The following is an 18365-nucleotide window of genomic DNA, read 5'->3' as shown; positions in this document are numbered from 1 at the left end:
CCATGCAAGTCTTTAAAAATAAAAAGGGTTATTTTACATATCTGAGTGTTTTCCCTGCATGCACATATGTACAGGACAGGAGTGCCTGGTGCTCATGTGCTCAGAACAGGGCATCAGTTCCCTTAGAACTGGAGATATAAATGGTTGTCAATTACCATGTGGGTGCTGGGAATCAAGCCCAGGTCCCTTGGGGAAAAAGTGCTCTTAACTGCCATGCTCTCCAGCCCATTAAAGTGCCTTCCAGTCTCCACCCTGGGGCTTTGACTTTCCAGAGGGACCAGGTTATTTCTATATCTTCTCCATGCTGGCTCTTTGAGACAGAATCTCATATAAACTAGGCTGGTGTCAGCTTCAAGGGTAGCTGATGACTCTGAACTCCTGATCAGTCTGCTCTTACCTCCAGAGTGCTGGGAGTAAAGACACACTCCATCACACCAGGCCACTTGTGGGGTGTGTGTGTGTGTGTGTGTGTGTGTGTGTGTGTGTGTGTGTGTATTTGTGCTTGTGTGGATTCATGTGCACCATATGCCCTCAGAGGCAGAAGAGGAGGACACTGACTCCCTTGGAACTGGAGTTCACAGACGCTTGAGCCTTGATGTGGGTTCAGGGAGCCAAACCCCTGTACTCTGCACGAGCAGTATGCTCTTTTAACTGCCAAGCCATCTCTTCAGATCCACCACACCCAGTTTTATGCAGTGCTGAAGGTTGGAACCCAGGGCTTCATGCATGCTAGACAAGGTCACCAAGTCCCCCGTATCCCCAGACTTAAGGAGTTCAGAGTTCTTACCAAATCCTAGCAAGAAGGGCTTATGTGATATCAGTGGTGACATCTTTGAGGCAGGACAAGTGGGAATCAGTAAGACGTGGGGAAGACTCTGTCAAACTCTGTATCAGCCACACCAAAGGACATAGATGGAAGGTAACGTATAAGCTTTTTTTCTCCCCCCCCCCCGGCCCCGAGGTAAGGTTGTATAGCCCTGGAAAGCCAGAAATTTGCTATATAAACCAAGCCTACTTCAAAAACTTGCCTGCCTCTGCCTCTTGAATACTGGGCTGAAAAGCATGGGCCACCACAAACAATTCCATAAAAAAAGCCAAATGCATATATATATATATATATATATATATATATATATATGCAGCCTTCATTATTTAAATGCCAGCTATGGATGTTATGGGTTATAAAAATCCTCTAGAGATCAGGGTCAGCCTCCTCAATCCCCACACCATGAACTTCACTTTTCTCTCTCGCCAAAATCTCCTAGAGTTCTAGCACCAGCTCTGGTCTTCAGGAAAATGCTCACACACAGACACACACACACACACACACACACACACACACACTCCTTAAAGACTGTTGTTTCTTGGAGCCAGCTAACTGGACAGCATCCCTCCTGAGCCAACTTGGAAAATAGGTCATCTGGGGATTCCTCTGTAACCTCTTGGCCGGTTCTTGGGCCTGAATTGGGGCCAGCCTTGGGGCTGTCTCTGAGATTTCCTGCCTTGGGCCCGGTCTGCTGCAGAGACCCTACCCTGTCTAACTGTGGTTAGCAGCACACTGACTTCTGAGAATCGTGTGTGTGTGTGTGTGTGTGTGTGTGTGTGTGTGTGTGTGTGCGCGCGCGCGCGCGCTGGGGTGGTCCACCATCATCTGATGTATTTGGAGGCGTGTCTGGGGCTCACTCTTCCTGCCCTCAATATAACCACATCTGTCACCCTCAGGTGTTAGCTGCCTACCAAATGCAGGACTGAGTCAATCCTATACATCTGTATACGCTGATGCAGGCTCTCGCTCTTAGTATACTGAGTGAAGTGTCTCTGACACACCACTGTACAGGGGCTGAGATCCAGATGTGACTGAAGTCTCAGGTACCCTGATTTCTTCTTCTTTTTTTTTTCAAGTTTATCCAAAACCTCCTAAACATAGGTTTCTCAAAATCGTCACACAGGGGCATGCATGCTGCTGTTTCCACTCCACAAAGCAGTGGTTCTCAACCTTTCTAATGCTCCAACCCTCTAATACAGTTCCTCATGCTGCGGTTGCATCCAGCCATAACATTTTGTTGCTACTTTATAACTGTATTTTTGCTACTGTTATGAGTCATAATGTAAATTTATTTTGGAGATAAAGGTTTGCCAAAAGGGTCTTGATCCACGGATTGAGAACCACTGCACTAAAGGACTCTTTAGAGCAATAGTCTGTAGGACACAGCATCAGACTGGAACTCAAGGCATAAGCTAAACCCATGTCCATAACGCTATGCTAAATTTCTGAAAGAATTCATTAGGGGAGCTGAAAGGAGGAAGTTCTCCTCCAGATGGACTGTAAGTATATGCAGAAACTGGAGCTAGCCAGATGGCCCAAAGGGTAAAGCACTTGCCAGGCAAGTCTGGTGACCTGAGTTCTATCTCCAGGGCCTACAAAGTCACCCTCTATTCTACACACACACACACACACCCCAACACTCAGAGTCTAGTAAGGTCCAGATATCAAGACCCCTCTCAAAGAAGAAAACAAACAAAAAGATGAGAGTTTATTCTAACTAATGGAATGTGGATTCTGGACTGGAATGAGCAAGTGGATGGAAAAAAAATGGCGGGATCTAATGAACTGTGGGGTTTAGTTGACAGAAATGTGTGGATATTAACCTCTTAGTTTTGGTAAATTCTCTATAACATGTACGATGCCAGTACTCTGAGAGCAGACTGTGGTGGTACAGCCTGTAGACTCCACACCTGGGAGGCAGAGGCAAGAGAATCTGTGAGTTCAAGATTAGCCCAGGCTACACAATGAGATTCTGTCTCAAGAAAAAGAAAGAAAATTCAGGTACACTGGGAGAACAGCAGCATGAGGATTTATGGAGAGTTGTGACATAACATGTGGATGTTGGGAATCAAACTTGAGTCCTCTAAATGAACAATAAGTGTTCTTAGCTGCTGAACACTTCTCCAGTCCTGAGAGTCTTATCGTTGCCCAGAACAGCTTCCTCCAGGCTAACTGCCCTGTGAACTTCACTGGCAATCCTGTTTCTGGCTCTCTTCTAGCTGCTGGAGGGCTGGTTATAGAGATCTGCACCACCTCATGTAGCATTTTAATACAGGTCCTGCCTATGACGCTCACGGAGTCAGCAAAGCCTTATCAGCTGCCTAACTCTGTTACTTTTGCGCTAGTCTGTAAATCTGAAACTATTGGGAAATTAACCCAGTATCTTTTAAGCATCCTAGACAAGTAAGTCACCACCGAGACAGAACTCTAGCTCACATATTGAATTCTTAAATAGTGAGGAGAGGAAAGGTAAGGAAACAGGAGAGAAGAGAGAGGAGAAAGGAACCCTACTGTGTACCTGAGGTGTCCTTGTGGAATCCTGTCCTATCTCCCAGGACCTCCCACCGAGCTATCCATCCCTGGAACTAACTCAGAGAGCTCTGATTTACTTCCGTTCTGTATCTTTACACTTTCCTGAAAACAGAAAGGGGAGAAAACGACTCTTTTATTTTCTTTTCAGCCTTTTCCAGCATTATGCCATTTAACACACCGGTGCAAAGCAGGAACCAGGGCAGGAACCAGACACAGGGTGGGAACAGAGCGCAGAGCCGCCACAAGGGGCAGAACCCCCGCAAGAGGCCCCGCCTCCGCAAGCGACTCCGCCTCCGCAAGAGAGTCCACCTCCACAAGAGGCCCCGCCCCCGCAAGAGCTGACACGAGGGACTTGGTTGGTATAAGGGCCTGAGCCTATGCCAGAGCAGGTGTAGCCAGTCAGGCGGGGCGTGCTGGGGAAGGATTTGCGCATGCGCATGCACTTCTCCTTGTCAATACACAAGGTGTTGGCTTTGATGGCCAGCTCGTGCTCCAACCGAGACTTGGTCATCACCAGCAGCTGCAACGCATCTTGCGTCTCCCGAAGCCTCAGTTTGAGCGTCTGTAGAGTGTCGTCTATGGTGAAGACCTCATTCACGAGCCTGGGGCAGGGCAGAGAGAAACCTCCGTGACTCTCCTTTCAGCACAGCTAGCCCCTGTATGGCTGGTAAAATGCCTGGGGGTGGCCACTGCGGTATAGTCTTCAGCCCTAGAGGGGAGCACAGGTGGACGAGCACCTCTGAGAGGGTCACCGAGGCTGATAAAACATGACGGAGGAGACGGATGGTACAGAGAGCAGAATCTGCATGCCCCCAGGGGGTATGAGATCAGGTTATGGTGACTTTTGCTCAGGTCTCTCCCATCAGGAACATGAATCCAGGCATGCTGGGTAAGCCCCTCTTGGCTCATAGGTTCACTCCTCAGAGAATTATGGCTCCCCACCAATGGGAGCCACCTGGCTTGGAAGAGCGCTCCTCCCAGCAACCCACAGCCATTGGCCAACTGCCTAGAGGTACTGAAGACTGCAGCACAGTGGAAGGACCCCTGGGGAAGGCAAGTCTGAGACCAGTCCCCATATTTCCCCACCTTACCTGCCTCTGCAGAGTTTCCCAAAACCCTGGAAAGTCTCTGAGGGGGAACTTTGGTGTAGAGAAAACCAGATGAGGATAAGAGGGCCATGTGGGGACCAAGGAGGAGAAGCTGTACAGAAGCAGTGCCAAGAGGGACTCTGGATGCTGTCTGCAAGTGACAAACCTGGGAGCTACATGAGGCTGAAGAGCTCGTGAAATGTGGCCTCTTGATTCAGAAACTGAATATATATATTTAAAAAAGATTTATTTATCTATTATGTATACAGTGTTCAGCCTGTGTCTATGCCTGCGGGCCAGAAGAGGGCATCAGATCCCACTATAGATGGTTGTGAGCCACGATGTGGTTGCTGGGAATTGAGCTCAGGACCTCTGGAAGAGCACTGACTGCTCTTAACCACGGAGCCATCTCTCCAGCCCTGATATATATATTTTTAAAAAGCCCCTGTTCGGGGTTGGGGATTTAGCTCAACGGTAGAGCGCTTGCCTAGAGAGCGCAAGGCCCTGGGTTTGGTCCCCAGTTCCGAAAAAAAGGAAAAAAAAAGCCCCCTGTTCATTCAATTTATAGTCTACCTTTTTAATTAATTTTTAAATACTTTTAAAAGACAAAGTCTCCTGTAGCCAAGGATGGCCCTGAACTCCCCTCCCCTCCCTTCCTCTATCTGCTGTGTGCTTCTGTGCAGTTTCTGTGCTTCTGCACAGTTTCTGTGGTGCTGGGAACCAACTCAGTTCCTCGCTCATGCTAGGCTAGCACTTTACCAATAGAGCTGCCTCTCCGGCACCACTTAATTTAAGTTATATTTAAGAGGATGAGCATGTGGGTCAGTTGGCAGTGTTTGCCTCCAATGTGTGGGGCCCTGTGTTCGATCCTCAGTTCTACATGAAAAGAAAAGCCAAGAATAGAATTACGGTCAACGAGGTGGTGGGCTCCAGGGTTGTGGCAGCCATTAGATGCCAGAGAAAAGCCCTCTCCCTGTCTGAACCCCCTTTTTTGGAGCTGCATAAGCTTTCTATCCACTCTCTTGTCATCAACAGAAGCAAGTACACCTAGCCAGCAGGGTAGGCAGGATCTAGCCAGCCAGGAATGACTTGGGCTCCTTGCAAGGAGAGAGGTAGGAGATGAACAGGGATGTAAGCAGGCTCCTCTTCTTCCATCAGATCCTGTGGCAAAAGATGCTAAAGAAATGGAGGGGCCAGGACTGTGGTCTATCCCTACCGCTAAGGTCTCCTTGGCCTTCTGGAGGAAGCAGGAGGGTTTCCTGAGCAGAGATGTGGTCTTGAGGGATGGGGAAGCTTTAGAGAGAGACAGGGTGGAACCCAGAGCTCTAGACTTCCAATCCAGCTCACAGCTGAGCTTTGAGCCCGGGTGTCCTGAATTATGGTTCTCAGACAGTGTTCCTGCTGCAGCCATCCAGGCAGGACTGGAAATATTCTGAAGAGACACCATGCCCCTCATGTTGGCTACCACATGATTGAAACTATAGTTCCCAAGAAACTGAAGTTCTCTCTCATCCCTGCCCACAGGGGTCTCATGATGAAAAGGAATGGTCTGGAGACAGGGTCTCACCAAGTTCTAATGATCAGAGCACCTTGCAGGAAAGACAGGAGCCTAGGAAATGATGGCTGAGACTACACTGTGAGACCAGGGCTGCTGTGTAGTCCTTTGTCCTCTGTTTAAACTTCATGTGAGGACCTGAAGATGCACTGGGGGAGTGTTGGAGCTGGGCCTCTGTATGTGTTCCTTTCCCCAGTGTGGCCACACTGCATAAATTTCCTGCCCATGCCTTCAGATGCTCATCTAATTGGCCTTGTTAAGGGTGAGTAGACAAACCTACCTTGTTAGAACTGCCAGGAAGAGCCCAGGCTCCGAAACCTACAACTCCAGTAACAGTGGAGCTTCTGAGGCCCACCTTTCTCTTCCTAACCCCAGTAGTTCACTCTACCCCAACTCACCTGAACTGTGACACATCCCTGCAGAGCTCCACGTTGGGCCGTCGGGTCCTGCATGCTAGCCTGGTCTGAGCCACCTTCAGTGGGCATTCCTTGGCCACAATGGCCCTCTCCAGCAACATGATGGTATTCTCTGCCTGGAAGATCTCCTGCAGTATCTGTGGGAACGAGAAGACTGTCACAGCCTGGCAGAATTCTCTCACTTCCTCCTCTTGGGGGAGGCAGGGAACTGAAGTCACCTCAGGAGCCACTGCTGCCACTCCTGCTTGTCACCATGACACTGACTGCTGTGGCTGGGCCAGCATCAAGACTAATTCTGGGTTTTGAAACTCAGCTGAAGGAAGCCAATCATTGTTCAATGGAAAGAGCAGAAGGAAGAAAAGGAGGGATGGAGGGGAAAGAGAAAGGAAAAAGAAAAGGAAGAAAGGAGAGAAGAGGGAAGGGAGAAAAGGTGTGTGTGTTTTGTGTGTATGTCTATGTGTGGTGAGTGTGTGTGTGCATGAGTGTGTCTCTGTGTGTAAGTGTATCTCTGTGGTTGTGATGAGTGTGTGTTTGGTGTGTGTGTGTGTCTGTGTGAGTTTGTGTGCACGTGTGTGGTGTGTGTATGTACATGTGTGAATGTGTGTATGAATGTGTGTGTGTGTGTGTCCATGTGGTTGTGTGAGTATGTGTGTGTGGGGGGGTGTTTGTGCATTATCTAACATCTATTCATATAAACAATGTTCCCCATATAATGCTGCCTGCTGTTGTTCCACTCCATGGAAATGTGAGTCCCAGCAGAGGCAGGAGCGAGCCTGCTAGGATGAGAAGTGGTCCATGTCTCCATGTGGGAAGAGGTTGCAGAGGTGTGAGGCTGGGAAAATCTCGTTCATTGGGCTGTATGCACTTTTTATTATCAGACTGGTACATGTTTATATATCAGTAGAAAAGCAGATGAAAGACTGGGTGGTAGAGTGCTTGCCCCCCATGCACGAAAAAGTGAGAAAAAGGTCAAATGGGAACAGATCAGTGAGGAGTTGACATTTGTCCTGGGGACATGGAAGTCACTATGTGTCTTTCTATACTTTTATGTGTTTGAAATTTTCCATAATAAGAAAATGGAGAACATGAATGGAAATGTATGTGCAGAGCCCTGGCTTCCATCCCCAGTAAGCACACTCCTGTACTCCTACTCGGGAGATGGAGGCAAGGGGGTCAGAAGCTCAAAGACATCCTTAACTATGAAGTAAATCTGAGACTAGCCTAGGCTGCATGAGACCTTGTCTCAAAAATTAATACACAAATGAAAATGCTATAACAAGGGCGACAGTAAAATAATAGCCACACTGGGCTGATCTGTTGTTATTAAAGGGGCCAGGCCTTGCCCCTGGCCATCCCTGGCCTTGCCTAAGGTTGGGCAGATGGTAGTACCTGGAATCTCCACACAGAGCAATAACAGCTCTCCACCCCCAGGCATGCAGCAGCCTGGCTTTGAGAGCTGTTCTCTCCTGTGAGAAGGCTCTTTGTAGATGGTTGTGCTGATACCTGCTCCAGCCCTGGAATTACCCAGTACCAAAGATGCACGTTTTATTCCTGCCAAGCCTAAAACTAATGCTCTCCACGATCACTTTATTGCCAGAATCTTCTGCAATTATCCATCACCACATAGAGTTCGATTTCGTATAGCCCAAGAGTCAATAATGCTTGAAGAAAAAAAATGCACCACTAAGCTCAACCACGACATTGTTTGACCCTGCTTGATCCAGTTTTACTGTAAATAGATGTTGGTTTTGTGTGCCGCCATCATGCTGAAATTAGACCCAACTCGTAACAGGGCTGTTTATTATTCCTCCTCTGCCAGTCGAATGGGTGTGGAGCTTAAAAACCAGAGAAATCGCTAGTACAGTACTGCTGGGAATGTCTCATCACCCAGACTGGGGATTAGGGGACAGAGGGAGCCAAGAGTAGGAGCCAACTTTGTCAGAAGAGTGGTCAGCTAAATCCCAGGACACCTGGTCACATCTGAAATCCAGAGTCACCAAGTGCTACCACTCTCCAGTGTGTGCGTGTATGCGTGCGTGGGTGTGTGTGTGTATGGGAATCCTCACTCAGTATGCTGGCTGCCGAAGGTGGGACATTTGGGAATTGAATAGGTCATGACATGGGACCTTTCCTTCATGCAAGAAACAACAAGAAATCAACTGTTTTCTAATCGGGGGTCTTTCTGATACTGGAAACTTCCATTCTCCCAAACTTGACTTTCATTGTTTGGGTGTGATTTTGTTTGTCTGTTTTTTGAAAGTGTCTTAGTGTGTACCCTGAGCTAGCCTGGAGACATAGCCCTCCGGTTTTAGCCTCCAAAAGCCTAGGAATACAAGCACGTGCCACTACACCTAAGTAAAATCCACTGTTTGTAAAGTATCCAGTCCACACTTTATAACAGCTCAAACACTCCAAGACAGGCTGGACACAGGCATACGCACACCACTACAGAGGTCTTTCTCACTTTTTTTTTTTTTTTTACCCAGGCTTCCCTCAAACTCAAGACAATCCTCCTGTTCCAGCCTTCAGAGAGCTGCGATAACAAGGCATGTGCTAGTTCACCTGATCCATAAGCTGTCACTTTTAAATAAATAATTAAAGATTGAGGTGACTCTTTTTAAACTGAGGTGCACGGCACTTGACTGGGCAGATGGTTATGGTAAAGTGGCCAGGGCAAACAGGTCTGAGACTCCTTTTCATGTGTACATAAACAAGGCAGGGATGGAGCCTTGCATCAGTGGTGACATAGGGACACGCGGGTGAGGACAGGAGAATATGTGGGGTCACTTTCTTCCTTCCCCAGGCTCCAGGCTGGAGCCCTCGGTTGCTTCTTATCTCACACCCCTTTGCCCCTCCTTGCTGTACATCTTGATCAGACCTGTCTGTGGGTTTTCCAGAACACTGGGGTTTTCCAGAACCTTCTGCTATGGCCCACTGATGATTCACACCCAGGGCACATCTGCCCAGGCCCAGGTGTGTGTTCCTGTTGCCAAAAGAATGTCCCCACAGCCTCTTATCTAGCCTGTCACTGTGAGCCAGGGTTGCCTCCATCCGAAACATTCCATCAGTTTCATCTCAGCTCTGGAAGCCCGGGAAGCCCTGGAAGCACGTGGTGCGCATGCGCGCGCCTCTCCAGGCTCCCCAGTGGGAGATCCAGCCTCTGAAAGATTGGACTGTGGTCCCGATAGGCTGCAGGACAAGCAACAGTTTGAGCTGGCCAGGGCCTGGGCCTCCCTGAGCCATCAGGGCCATCACCCTGAGCAGGAGAGCATCCTAGATTGTCACAACACAGAGAAAAGTAACAAAGGACAACAGCCCAATCCCCTGTGAGAACGCTATTTACCGAAGCATGTAGATATCACGTATGTTTGTAATGGCACATGAAATGAAGAGCCACATAGCAGCAATCAAAGTGGGTGTCCAGGGATGCAGAGCGCGCTGCTAGCAGTACCACAGAGCCCCTAAAGACTGGAGCCAGGGACGTCACATGAGCAATGTGTGCCAAGAGCTCACCCAAAGGACAAACTCATCCCCTTCGTCAGGACCAAAAGAGAAAGCAGAAAGCTCCCAGTCCCAAGAGTTTCTTTCAGTTGGGTGTTGTGGCTTGTTCCCGTCATCCCAGCCTTCGGGAGATGGACGTAGGGGAATAGTTCACGGTTCTCCTCAGTGAGGCCAACCTGGGCTACACAAGACCCCGACTCAAAATTAATATTAAGTGACTTTGAGGTAAAAGTGCTTGCCACTGTGCCTGATGATTGGCTTCAGTTCTAGTCTTTAGACTAGACAGAACTCGCTGTCTCTTCTGATCTCTACACATGGGCCATGCCATGCGCGCGCGCGCACGCATTCCCTCGCCCCCACCCCACTAAAGTACATGTAAATGAAAGTTTCCCTTTAAAAAGAGTCTACAGTTCAAGGGGGAAATTACCGTCTAAACAGTAAAGTTTCCTGGCTTTCCTAGCTGAACACTGTAGTGTTCCAGAGACTTCAGAATGGCTGTTCGGCTCTGCCCCACTGAGGTTCTGACTCTGTGGGTGGGAGGCTTCTCGGAATCCTTGGAGACTTGGTCACAGAAACCCGTTTCACTTAGAAGTGTAGAACCACGAGAAGGGAGAAGGCGAGGGGTGGCAACAGGGAGGTAGGTAAACTGATAGGGTCCTCAGCAGGAAGGGGCTGGGTTAATTACTTTGCTGCAAGTGGGGATGTGGAGCTAAGCCCAGGCTGTCTATGCCAGCAAGGAGGTGCAAGCAGGGCAGGGTTAGGATCTGTGCATGGGGGACCCACAGGCGCTTCCCACAGAGGAACTGGCAGAGGGAGCTGGCTCCATCCCGAGCTTCTGGGAGAAATGTACAATTTTGAAACTGGACCCAGTGCTGTGCTCTTTCTCCTGTGGCCCAGACTCTCCAGAAACCCCAGGCAGGAAGCAGGGAACCCCGGAGGCCTCTAGAGGAGAGAGCCTGGGCAAGCCTGCACATGCTCCTGAGTGCAGCGCCTCAAGTTCCAAGTTCTTACTAAAGGTAGGTAACGTGTACCCGGGCCCACAAACACTCTGCCTCCTTTGAAGCCCCCCCGACCTGTCCCCAGAGCTGTGACAGTCCCACATTTATATCAGGTGCAGCAGGTCTGCAACCTCAGCCCTCCAGGGGACCACAAGTCCAGGTCCTGACTGGACTTAGCTCTGAAAGCTGTTCTCAACGAGAACAAAGAAGAAAACTCAAGCAGGGTCTCTCTCTCTCTCTCTCTCTCTCTCTCTCTCTCTCTCTCTCTCTCTCTCTCTCACACACACACACACACACACACACACACACACACACACACACACACACACACACACGGCCTTCACGGGAGCTGTCCCCTCTGTTTAAGGGACTCCTTCTCAGATACAGGGAGGCTCCCTTCAGCCACCTCCTCAGGCTGTGGCTAATATGCTTAAGGCGGCTTCGGTTTAACCCATTAAAACAACGCTTCAAAACTTCAGCCGATGTGTGTGTCCCTTCTTTGAGACACAGATGTGGCAAAGCCCAGTCAAGTTTGCAGCCACTCAGAGCAGAGGTGGATGCCCTCTGGAGAGAGCCATTCCCTCTCCAGGCTTAAGCTCTGCCTTGCCTTGTTATACTACATACTCAAGCAAGGGCACACACACACACACACACACACACACACACACACACACACACACACACACACACGGCTGCCTGGCATCTTGGCCCAGGCTCTGAGGGGTTCCCCTGGAATGTTCATCTTTCTGTTCCCACAAAGCTAGGGAAATAGGCTGGAGGGCACAGCTTGGCTCATCCCAGAGGCTGGGCGGGACCTCTGGGGATTGGGCCCAGGGGGTCACCCCATGGGAGGAGTCTGGATACACTAGATCAGGCAGCTGCTAGGCTTTCCCTGCCCTGGCTGGGAGTGGCAGTTCAGTTGGGAAAGGGTGGCATGAAAGAGAATTCCTTCTTCACTCCTCTGCATCCCCATGAGGCAGGGCGCCTGCCACTCAAAATAAGGAGTCCCGGAAGGGTGTGTCTGAAGCCTCCGGTGCTGCACATCAGAGGACAGATCACTCCGTCTCCCTAAAACCACAGTGTTGGGAGTCACACACGCTTCATGGCTCAGCTACTGTCCTTATTTGCTGTGTGACCTTGTGAGTTTTCCAGCCTGTCTGAGCCTAATACCTGTACTCCACATCTGCAGAGCCCTCCCTGGCTGCCAGCTGTGCTTTCGTTCTTTTGCTGGACTGGCAGAATTATAACAACCCATTAAGGTGTGGCTGTAAGGACTGAATGAGATGGTTAAGTCTTACATTGGTGGGTCTGAACTGAGGGTTCAGAGAGCCGGTGAAGACATTACAGGATATGTCTGTGAATCTCAGAAGAGCTCCATCGGGATTGCTGGTCCCAGTGGGCATGCCCAGTGTGAGTGACCCTCATCTCATCCATCAAAACCCAGATTGCATCAAAGTACAGGGAAAGGGTGGGTTCTTTTCCCCTCCTGAGCTATGATGCACACGCCTGCCTTCCCCACAGCTCCTTGCTCTGAGATTCAAGTGGGGATTTTCACTGGTGGCACAAGCCTAGTACTTGCTTGTGGGGAATAAGATATGGTTGACTCTGAACTAAATGTTAAGTGACCATGGGCTGGGAACTGTGAGTTTAAGTGGCACTGTGAGTTCACAGTCAGTCACAGGATAAAACAGCCACAAGTGCTTTACCTATGCCAAACTCACTGCTGAGAGTGCCAGGTTGGCAGGTCAGAGCAGGGTGGGAAACCTCCCTGTAGGTTGCAGCCTGAGGACCACTGTAGCCACAGGGCCAGTAGAAGCTAGAGGGTTGCTTTGCTGGACCATTCCAAAGGTTCTACCTGCCGGCTGCAGGGATGTTACATCAGACAAAAGGGGATTAATGATAGTCCAAGATAATTTGTCCCTGGGTCTGCGGCTTTACAAAGTTCTCATCAGCCATCAGCCTGGAGGAATCCCAACGCCGTGCTCCGGGACTCCAGGTCAAGTGTCTTCATCCTGGGGCTAAGCTAACCAGCAGTGTTCTTGGTGTTTTCTCTTTTCTTCTTCTTCTTTCCTTTTAAATGTTATTTACAGGGACTGGGGCGGCACGGGTGAGAACCATGGCACAAATCCACAGGGAGGTCAGAAGACAACTTCAGGGAACCGGTTCTCTCCTTCTATCATGAGATCCTGGAATTGACCTCAGCCTGTTGGGCTTACCCAGCAGTGTTTTACCCACCGAGTCATCTCTCCAGCCTTTCTTTTTTGAGACAGCATTTCAACTCTGTAGCCTAGGCTGGCCTAGAGCTCAGGGTGATCCTCCTGACTCAGCCTTCCAAGTACAGATGCATACTGTATGCATCAGCAGATCTGCTGTACTTTGCAAGTCTTCAAGTTGACCTCTTCCAGGTGACTCAACTTGGTGTTTGTACTATGAGGGCTGCCAGACCACGTGGAGATGGGTGTGGCTGTGTTTTAATAAAACTTTACTTATACAACCAGGTTTAGCCCTAGGCCTGTTAGTTTGTAACTCACTACAAACCATCATAACCGAGTCATGACCCCTCAATGCTGCAAAGCCGTTGCTCCTCAGGCTTCTGGGACTCAGAACTGTATAGAGCCTCGGGTTCTCAACCTAATGACAAGACCCTTTAATACAGTCCTTCACATGCTGGGATGACCCCATCCATACAATCATTTTGGTTGCTACTTCATAACTGTAATTTTGCTACTGTTATGAATCATAATGTAAATATTTTTGGAGATAGAGATTTGCAAAGGGGTCATGACCCAGAGGTTGCAAACCATTGCTGAAGCACTGGGGACACTGACTGGCACTGTACCGTGTAGAAGACAGTAATTCTGGCAGCCTCAGACAAAAGGACTTTACTGGGTAGAAAAGTGGGCTGCTCTTCCCAGCTGGAACACAGACTGGGGCAACGACTTGGAGGGGGAGGGGGTACATGTGGCAGAGCTGTTTGCCTCATAAAGCTCTCTGCCTGCATCTTGTCTTATGACAGCCGAACAAGCCTCCAAGGCCAGAAGGTTTACTGTGGAGAGAGGAGTGGCTGCAGCTCCAGCTGGCGATCACCCCCTCCAGCTTTGTGCAACCTTGCAAATTTATTGTTTTCTGATTTGCACAAACCCGGGGGTTTCCAAGGAGATGCCTGGCTCTCCAGCTTCAGAAAGGGGCAAGAAGTCTGGAGTACTGGGGCAGGGGTGGGGGCGGGGGTCAAATAGTGGGATATTTTTCAACTTCACCCAAGCCCAAGAGCAAAAAGTAGAGAGAGAAGGGCTTAGGAACCCTGCCAGGCACTCAGGACATGGAAGGTCCTATACCAGGGTCCTCCTATTGAGCCCTTAAATGTGGGCATTGAGGTGTAAGGGAGGGAGGTGGCTCAGTGGTTGAGAGCACTTGATGCAAATGAAAAAGGACCTGAGCTCAAATCCTCAAGGCCCACAGGAAAAGCTGGGTGTGGCCCTGGGACCCTGGGACCCTGGGACCCTGGGACCCTGAGACCCTGGGACCCTGGGACCCTGTGCCGAGAGGAGCAGAGACAGGGGGATGTCTGGGACTTGTTGGCTGTCATCCCAGGACTATAGTCAGAGAGAGACCCTGTCTCAGGGGAAAACAGTAAGGATGATAAGGCAGGACACCCTCAGCAGTTGTGACAAGACAAAATGTCTCCAAACTTTGACAGACATGTCACAAATAGATTTGGGTTATAAATGATTGCTCTAATGCTGATGCCAAGCAATCCCTGAGCACAGCGATGGCAGAGGAGCGTAAATGTCAGTGGTTAACAGTCTCTAGCAGGGGTCCTGAAATCCCTGCTAGGCTTTGGGAGTGATTTGGGGTGGGGACCTACAGGATGATTTAGCCGGTAAAGGTGCTTGCAGCCAAGCCTGAGGACCAACCGGCATCGTGGAAGGAGAGAACGGACTCCCATAGGTTTTTCTCTGACTTTCACAAATAACTACGGTGCCTCCTCCAACAAATAAATGTAAAAAAACAAAGCCAAAATGGAGTAGGGGATTTTATAGTGCTCTGGAGTAAATGCTTGGAAACCCACTATCTGAAGGCTTCAAGGGGATTTTCTCAACACATTTTTCTTTTCTTACATCTCCCTCCTTCCTCTCTCCTCTCTCTCTCCTCTCTCTCCTCTCTCTCCTCTCTCTCCTCTCCCCCTCTCCCCTCTCTCCAGGGTCAAGATGGTCTCAAACTCATTAAACATAGCAGAGGATAACTTTAAATTTCTGATCCTCCCAAGTGCTAGGATTACAGGTATGGAACACACACACACACACACACGCACACACACACACACACACACACACACACACACACACACACACACACTTTGCCTAAGGTTTCTCTAGCACTGGGGATCAAACCCAAGGCTTCTTGCACCCCAGGCACGCACTGTACCAACTGAGTTGCATCCCTGGAAATGTTTGAAAGGCTTATAGCAGGCCATAGCTGTCCAACTGTGGTAGCTTGAAGAAGAGTGGCCTCCATAGGCTTGTATTTGAAGGTTTGGTTTCCAGTTGGTAGGTTATTTAGGAAGGAGAAGCTGTGGCCTTGTTGGAGGAGGCGTACCACTAGGAGTGGGCTTTGAGTTTCCAAAAGCCCTCCCTTGCCAGACCCATTCTCTCTCCTCTCTCTCTCTCTCTCTCTCTCTCTGCCTCCATCTTGTGGATCAGGATGTAAGCTCCTGCTTCAGAGCCACACCTGCCTCCATGCTCCCCAACCCTCTGAAGCTATAAGTGAGCCCTTAGTTAAGTGTTTTCTTTCATACATGGCCTTGATTATGATGTCTCCTCAGAGCAATAGGAAAGTAAACAGTACAGCAACTCAGAGAGAACCCTGGAGGTGGAGCTGACCGGCATTATCCTCCAACACAAAGCTAAGAGGACACAGGCCCCTGCCACCTACCTACTGAGTCCTCTCTTGCTGAATCTCCTCTTCCACATAGCTGTTAAGATTATTCACTCCTTCTCATCGTCATGGCCTCCTCCTCCTCCTCTTTGGTATGTCTATGTGCATGTGGTGTGTGCTAACACGTGTGAGTGCTCATTCACACATGTGTGAGGCATGTGGGTGTGGGGATGCATGTGGCAGCCTGAAGTGGATGCTAGATGTCTTCCTTGACGGCTCTCCATGTTTTTATTAAGGCGGCGTCCGTCACAGAAGCCAGAGTTCTCCAGCTCTAGCTAGTCTGTAGCCATTTTAGTTGGGAGATCCTGTCTCTGCTTCCCAGGTGCTGGGATTACAGGCGGGCCACATGCCTTCACCACTGTGCGGTGCTGAAGATCGAATCCTGATCTTCAAGCCTGCACAGTGTTTACCCACACAGCCATCTCCTTGACCCTTTTCTTATGGACCACGATCCTGCAGTTCACAGGAACGAATCTCCAAACCCCCTCGGCCAGATTCAAGCTCAGTCACTCTGCTTGTCCACACACGGGTTTGCCTTTCCACATTTTTATGTTTTTTAAAAACTTTGTGTGTATGGGTGTTTTGCCTGAATGTATGCCTCATATATATGCAGTGTCTAAAGGGGCCAGAAGACCAGAGTCACAAGTGTTTGTGAACTACCAATGTGGGTGCTGGGACTTGAACCCAAGTTCTCTGGAAGAGCAGCTCATGCTCTAAACCACTGAGCCATCTCTCCACCCATTTCTACGGTGTTTAGAGCTAAGGATCTTTCGTCTCACACTGAGTGTGGTGTGCAGGGCCAGGCAGGGCTGGGCCAGCAGTACTGCATCCCAGGACTTGGCCAGATTAGAAGCCAGCCGTCAGCAGCTTGGTCCTTCACCCCAGTACTGGAAGGGCTCTGGCTGCTTGGAAAGCACGAAGGCATTTCCCATCCACGGAAACCTCACATCAAACAGAGGCCAGCAGCCAGAGCCAGGACCTTGGCTCCTCACTGACTGTCAACCCTCAGACTCTTCACTTTCCTGCCCAGTTCCCAAGCGAAGAGGTAGTTTTGCTGATTCTAACGGCCAGAAAGTCAAAATGCTGAGGACTTCAGCAGAAAAGAAAGCCTTGTAGGCTTTAAGACTCACAGCCTTCTGTGGTCTTGTTAAACTCTTTCCATGACAAGTAACTTTCTTTCTCCATCCATTCTTCCCTTCCTGCATTCCTGCCTCTGGTCTTCCCTCTTCTCCTTCCTCCCTTCCTCCTCCTTTTCTTTTTTCTTTTTTTTTTTTTTTTTTTTTTTTTTTTTTTTGATAAGGTTTCATGTGTCCCAGGCTGGCCTCAAAGCCACTATACAGCTGAGGAGGAATCTCCTGAGTGCTAGAAGTGCAGGCAGGTACCCCTGTGCCCAGTCTACACAGCACTGGTGAGTAAACCCAGAATGTCGTGCATGGTGGGCAGGCATTCTGCCAACTGAGCCTTCCCCAGCCCTCCTTCAGGTTTCTGAAGAATGTAACGCAGCTCAACACGTTCTCTCTGCTGTACGGTTACCTACTCAAGGCGTCGAGGCCCTCCAAACTAGTGGCAATTAACCAGTGACACTAGGGTTTGAAATAACAAAGGGCATGATCTCAGGAGGTGTGAGGCCTAGCAGCAAGCCAGGCAAAACAGGCAGGTGAGCACTTGTTGAGGCCCCAGGAAACCCTTGTAATCACCTTGAAGTTAGAGCCACTACATTGAGATGGGGAAGACTCTCGGTGGAATAAGCAAGAGGGTGAAACCTTAGAGAAGGGGGTTCAGCCTGTTAAGAGGAGGCCTCTTAGAAATCCAAGTCTAGGCCTGAAGTGACTCAATGGGTAAAGTGCTTGTCCGCAAGCATGAAGACCTGAGTTCAGATCCCCAGCAACCAAGGAATGGCTGTAATTCTAGTTTTGGGAAATGAGAGGCAAGCCCTGGAGCTTGCTGGGTACCTAGTCTAGCTGAACAGGGGAGCTCCAGGTTTGATGACAGACCCTGCCTCAAAAACGTAGGGCAGAGAGAGTAACAGAGGAAGATACCTGATGATGACCTCTGTCTTACACACACATCTGTGTATGCCCATCTGTTTGTGTGCACGTACACACACTCACTTCACACACACACATGCACGCACATCACACACACACACACACACACACACACACACACAAACACGCACATAGGAAAAAAGACATCCAAGCACAGGTGTGGGTGCGCAGCTGGGTGTGGGACCAGAGCGAGGCCTGGCTGGAGCAGGTATGACTCAGCAATCAGGGCTATGGAAAACAATTGCCTGGGGGTGGAGGTGGGGAGAGAATGATGGAAATATAGAACTTATATTGACATTCTCAAAAATAATAAAGGAAAAGAGAAAAGAATCACACAAGCCCACCTGTGGTACATGCCCCAAAAGTCTAGCATTTGGGAAACTAAGGCAGTAAGATGATAGTTTGAGGCTAGCCTGGGCTATATTGAAAGTTCTAGGCAGCCTAGGTTACACTATGTATCTCAAAG

At 49.5% G+C, this 18365-nt stretch overlaps 1 protein-coding gene across 2 annotated transcripts in view; it reads right to left on the bottom strand.

Moving 5' to 3' along the window:
- Positions 1-3473: 3473 nt before the first annotated feature.
- Tekt5 (tektin 5) overlaps positions 3474-18365 on the bottom strand; it is a 36763-nt gene continuing 21871 nt past the window's right edge. For both annotated transcript variants that reach the window (NM_001014224.3, XM_087573343.1), the window contains exons 6-7: positions 6400-6554; positions 3474-3960 (exon numbers count right to left, since the gene is read on the bottom strand). In NM_001014224.3, the coding sequence (NP_001014246.1) occupies positions 3528-3960; positions 6400-6554 (588 nt within the window). In that variant the 3' untranslated portion in view covers positions 3474-3527. The remainder of the gene's footprint in view (positions 3961-6399; positions 6555-18365) is intronic.

The sequence above is a fragment of the Rattus norvegicus genome, chromosome 10 (genome assembly GCF_021556685.1).
Source record: "Rattus norvegicus strain SHRSP/BbbUtx chromosome 10, alternate assembly SHRSP_T2T, whole genome shotgun sequence".
Classification (NCBI taxonomy): domain Eukaryota; kingdom Metazoa; phylum Chordata; class Mammalia; order Rodentia; family Muridae; genus Rattus; species Rattus norvegicus.
The sequence above is the reverse complement of the archived record's forward strand: the minus strand, read 5'-3'. Positions and strand labels throughout refer to the sequence as shown.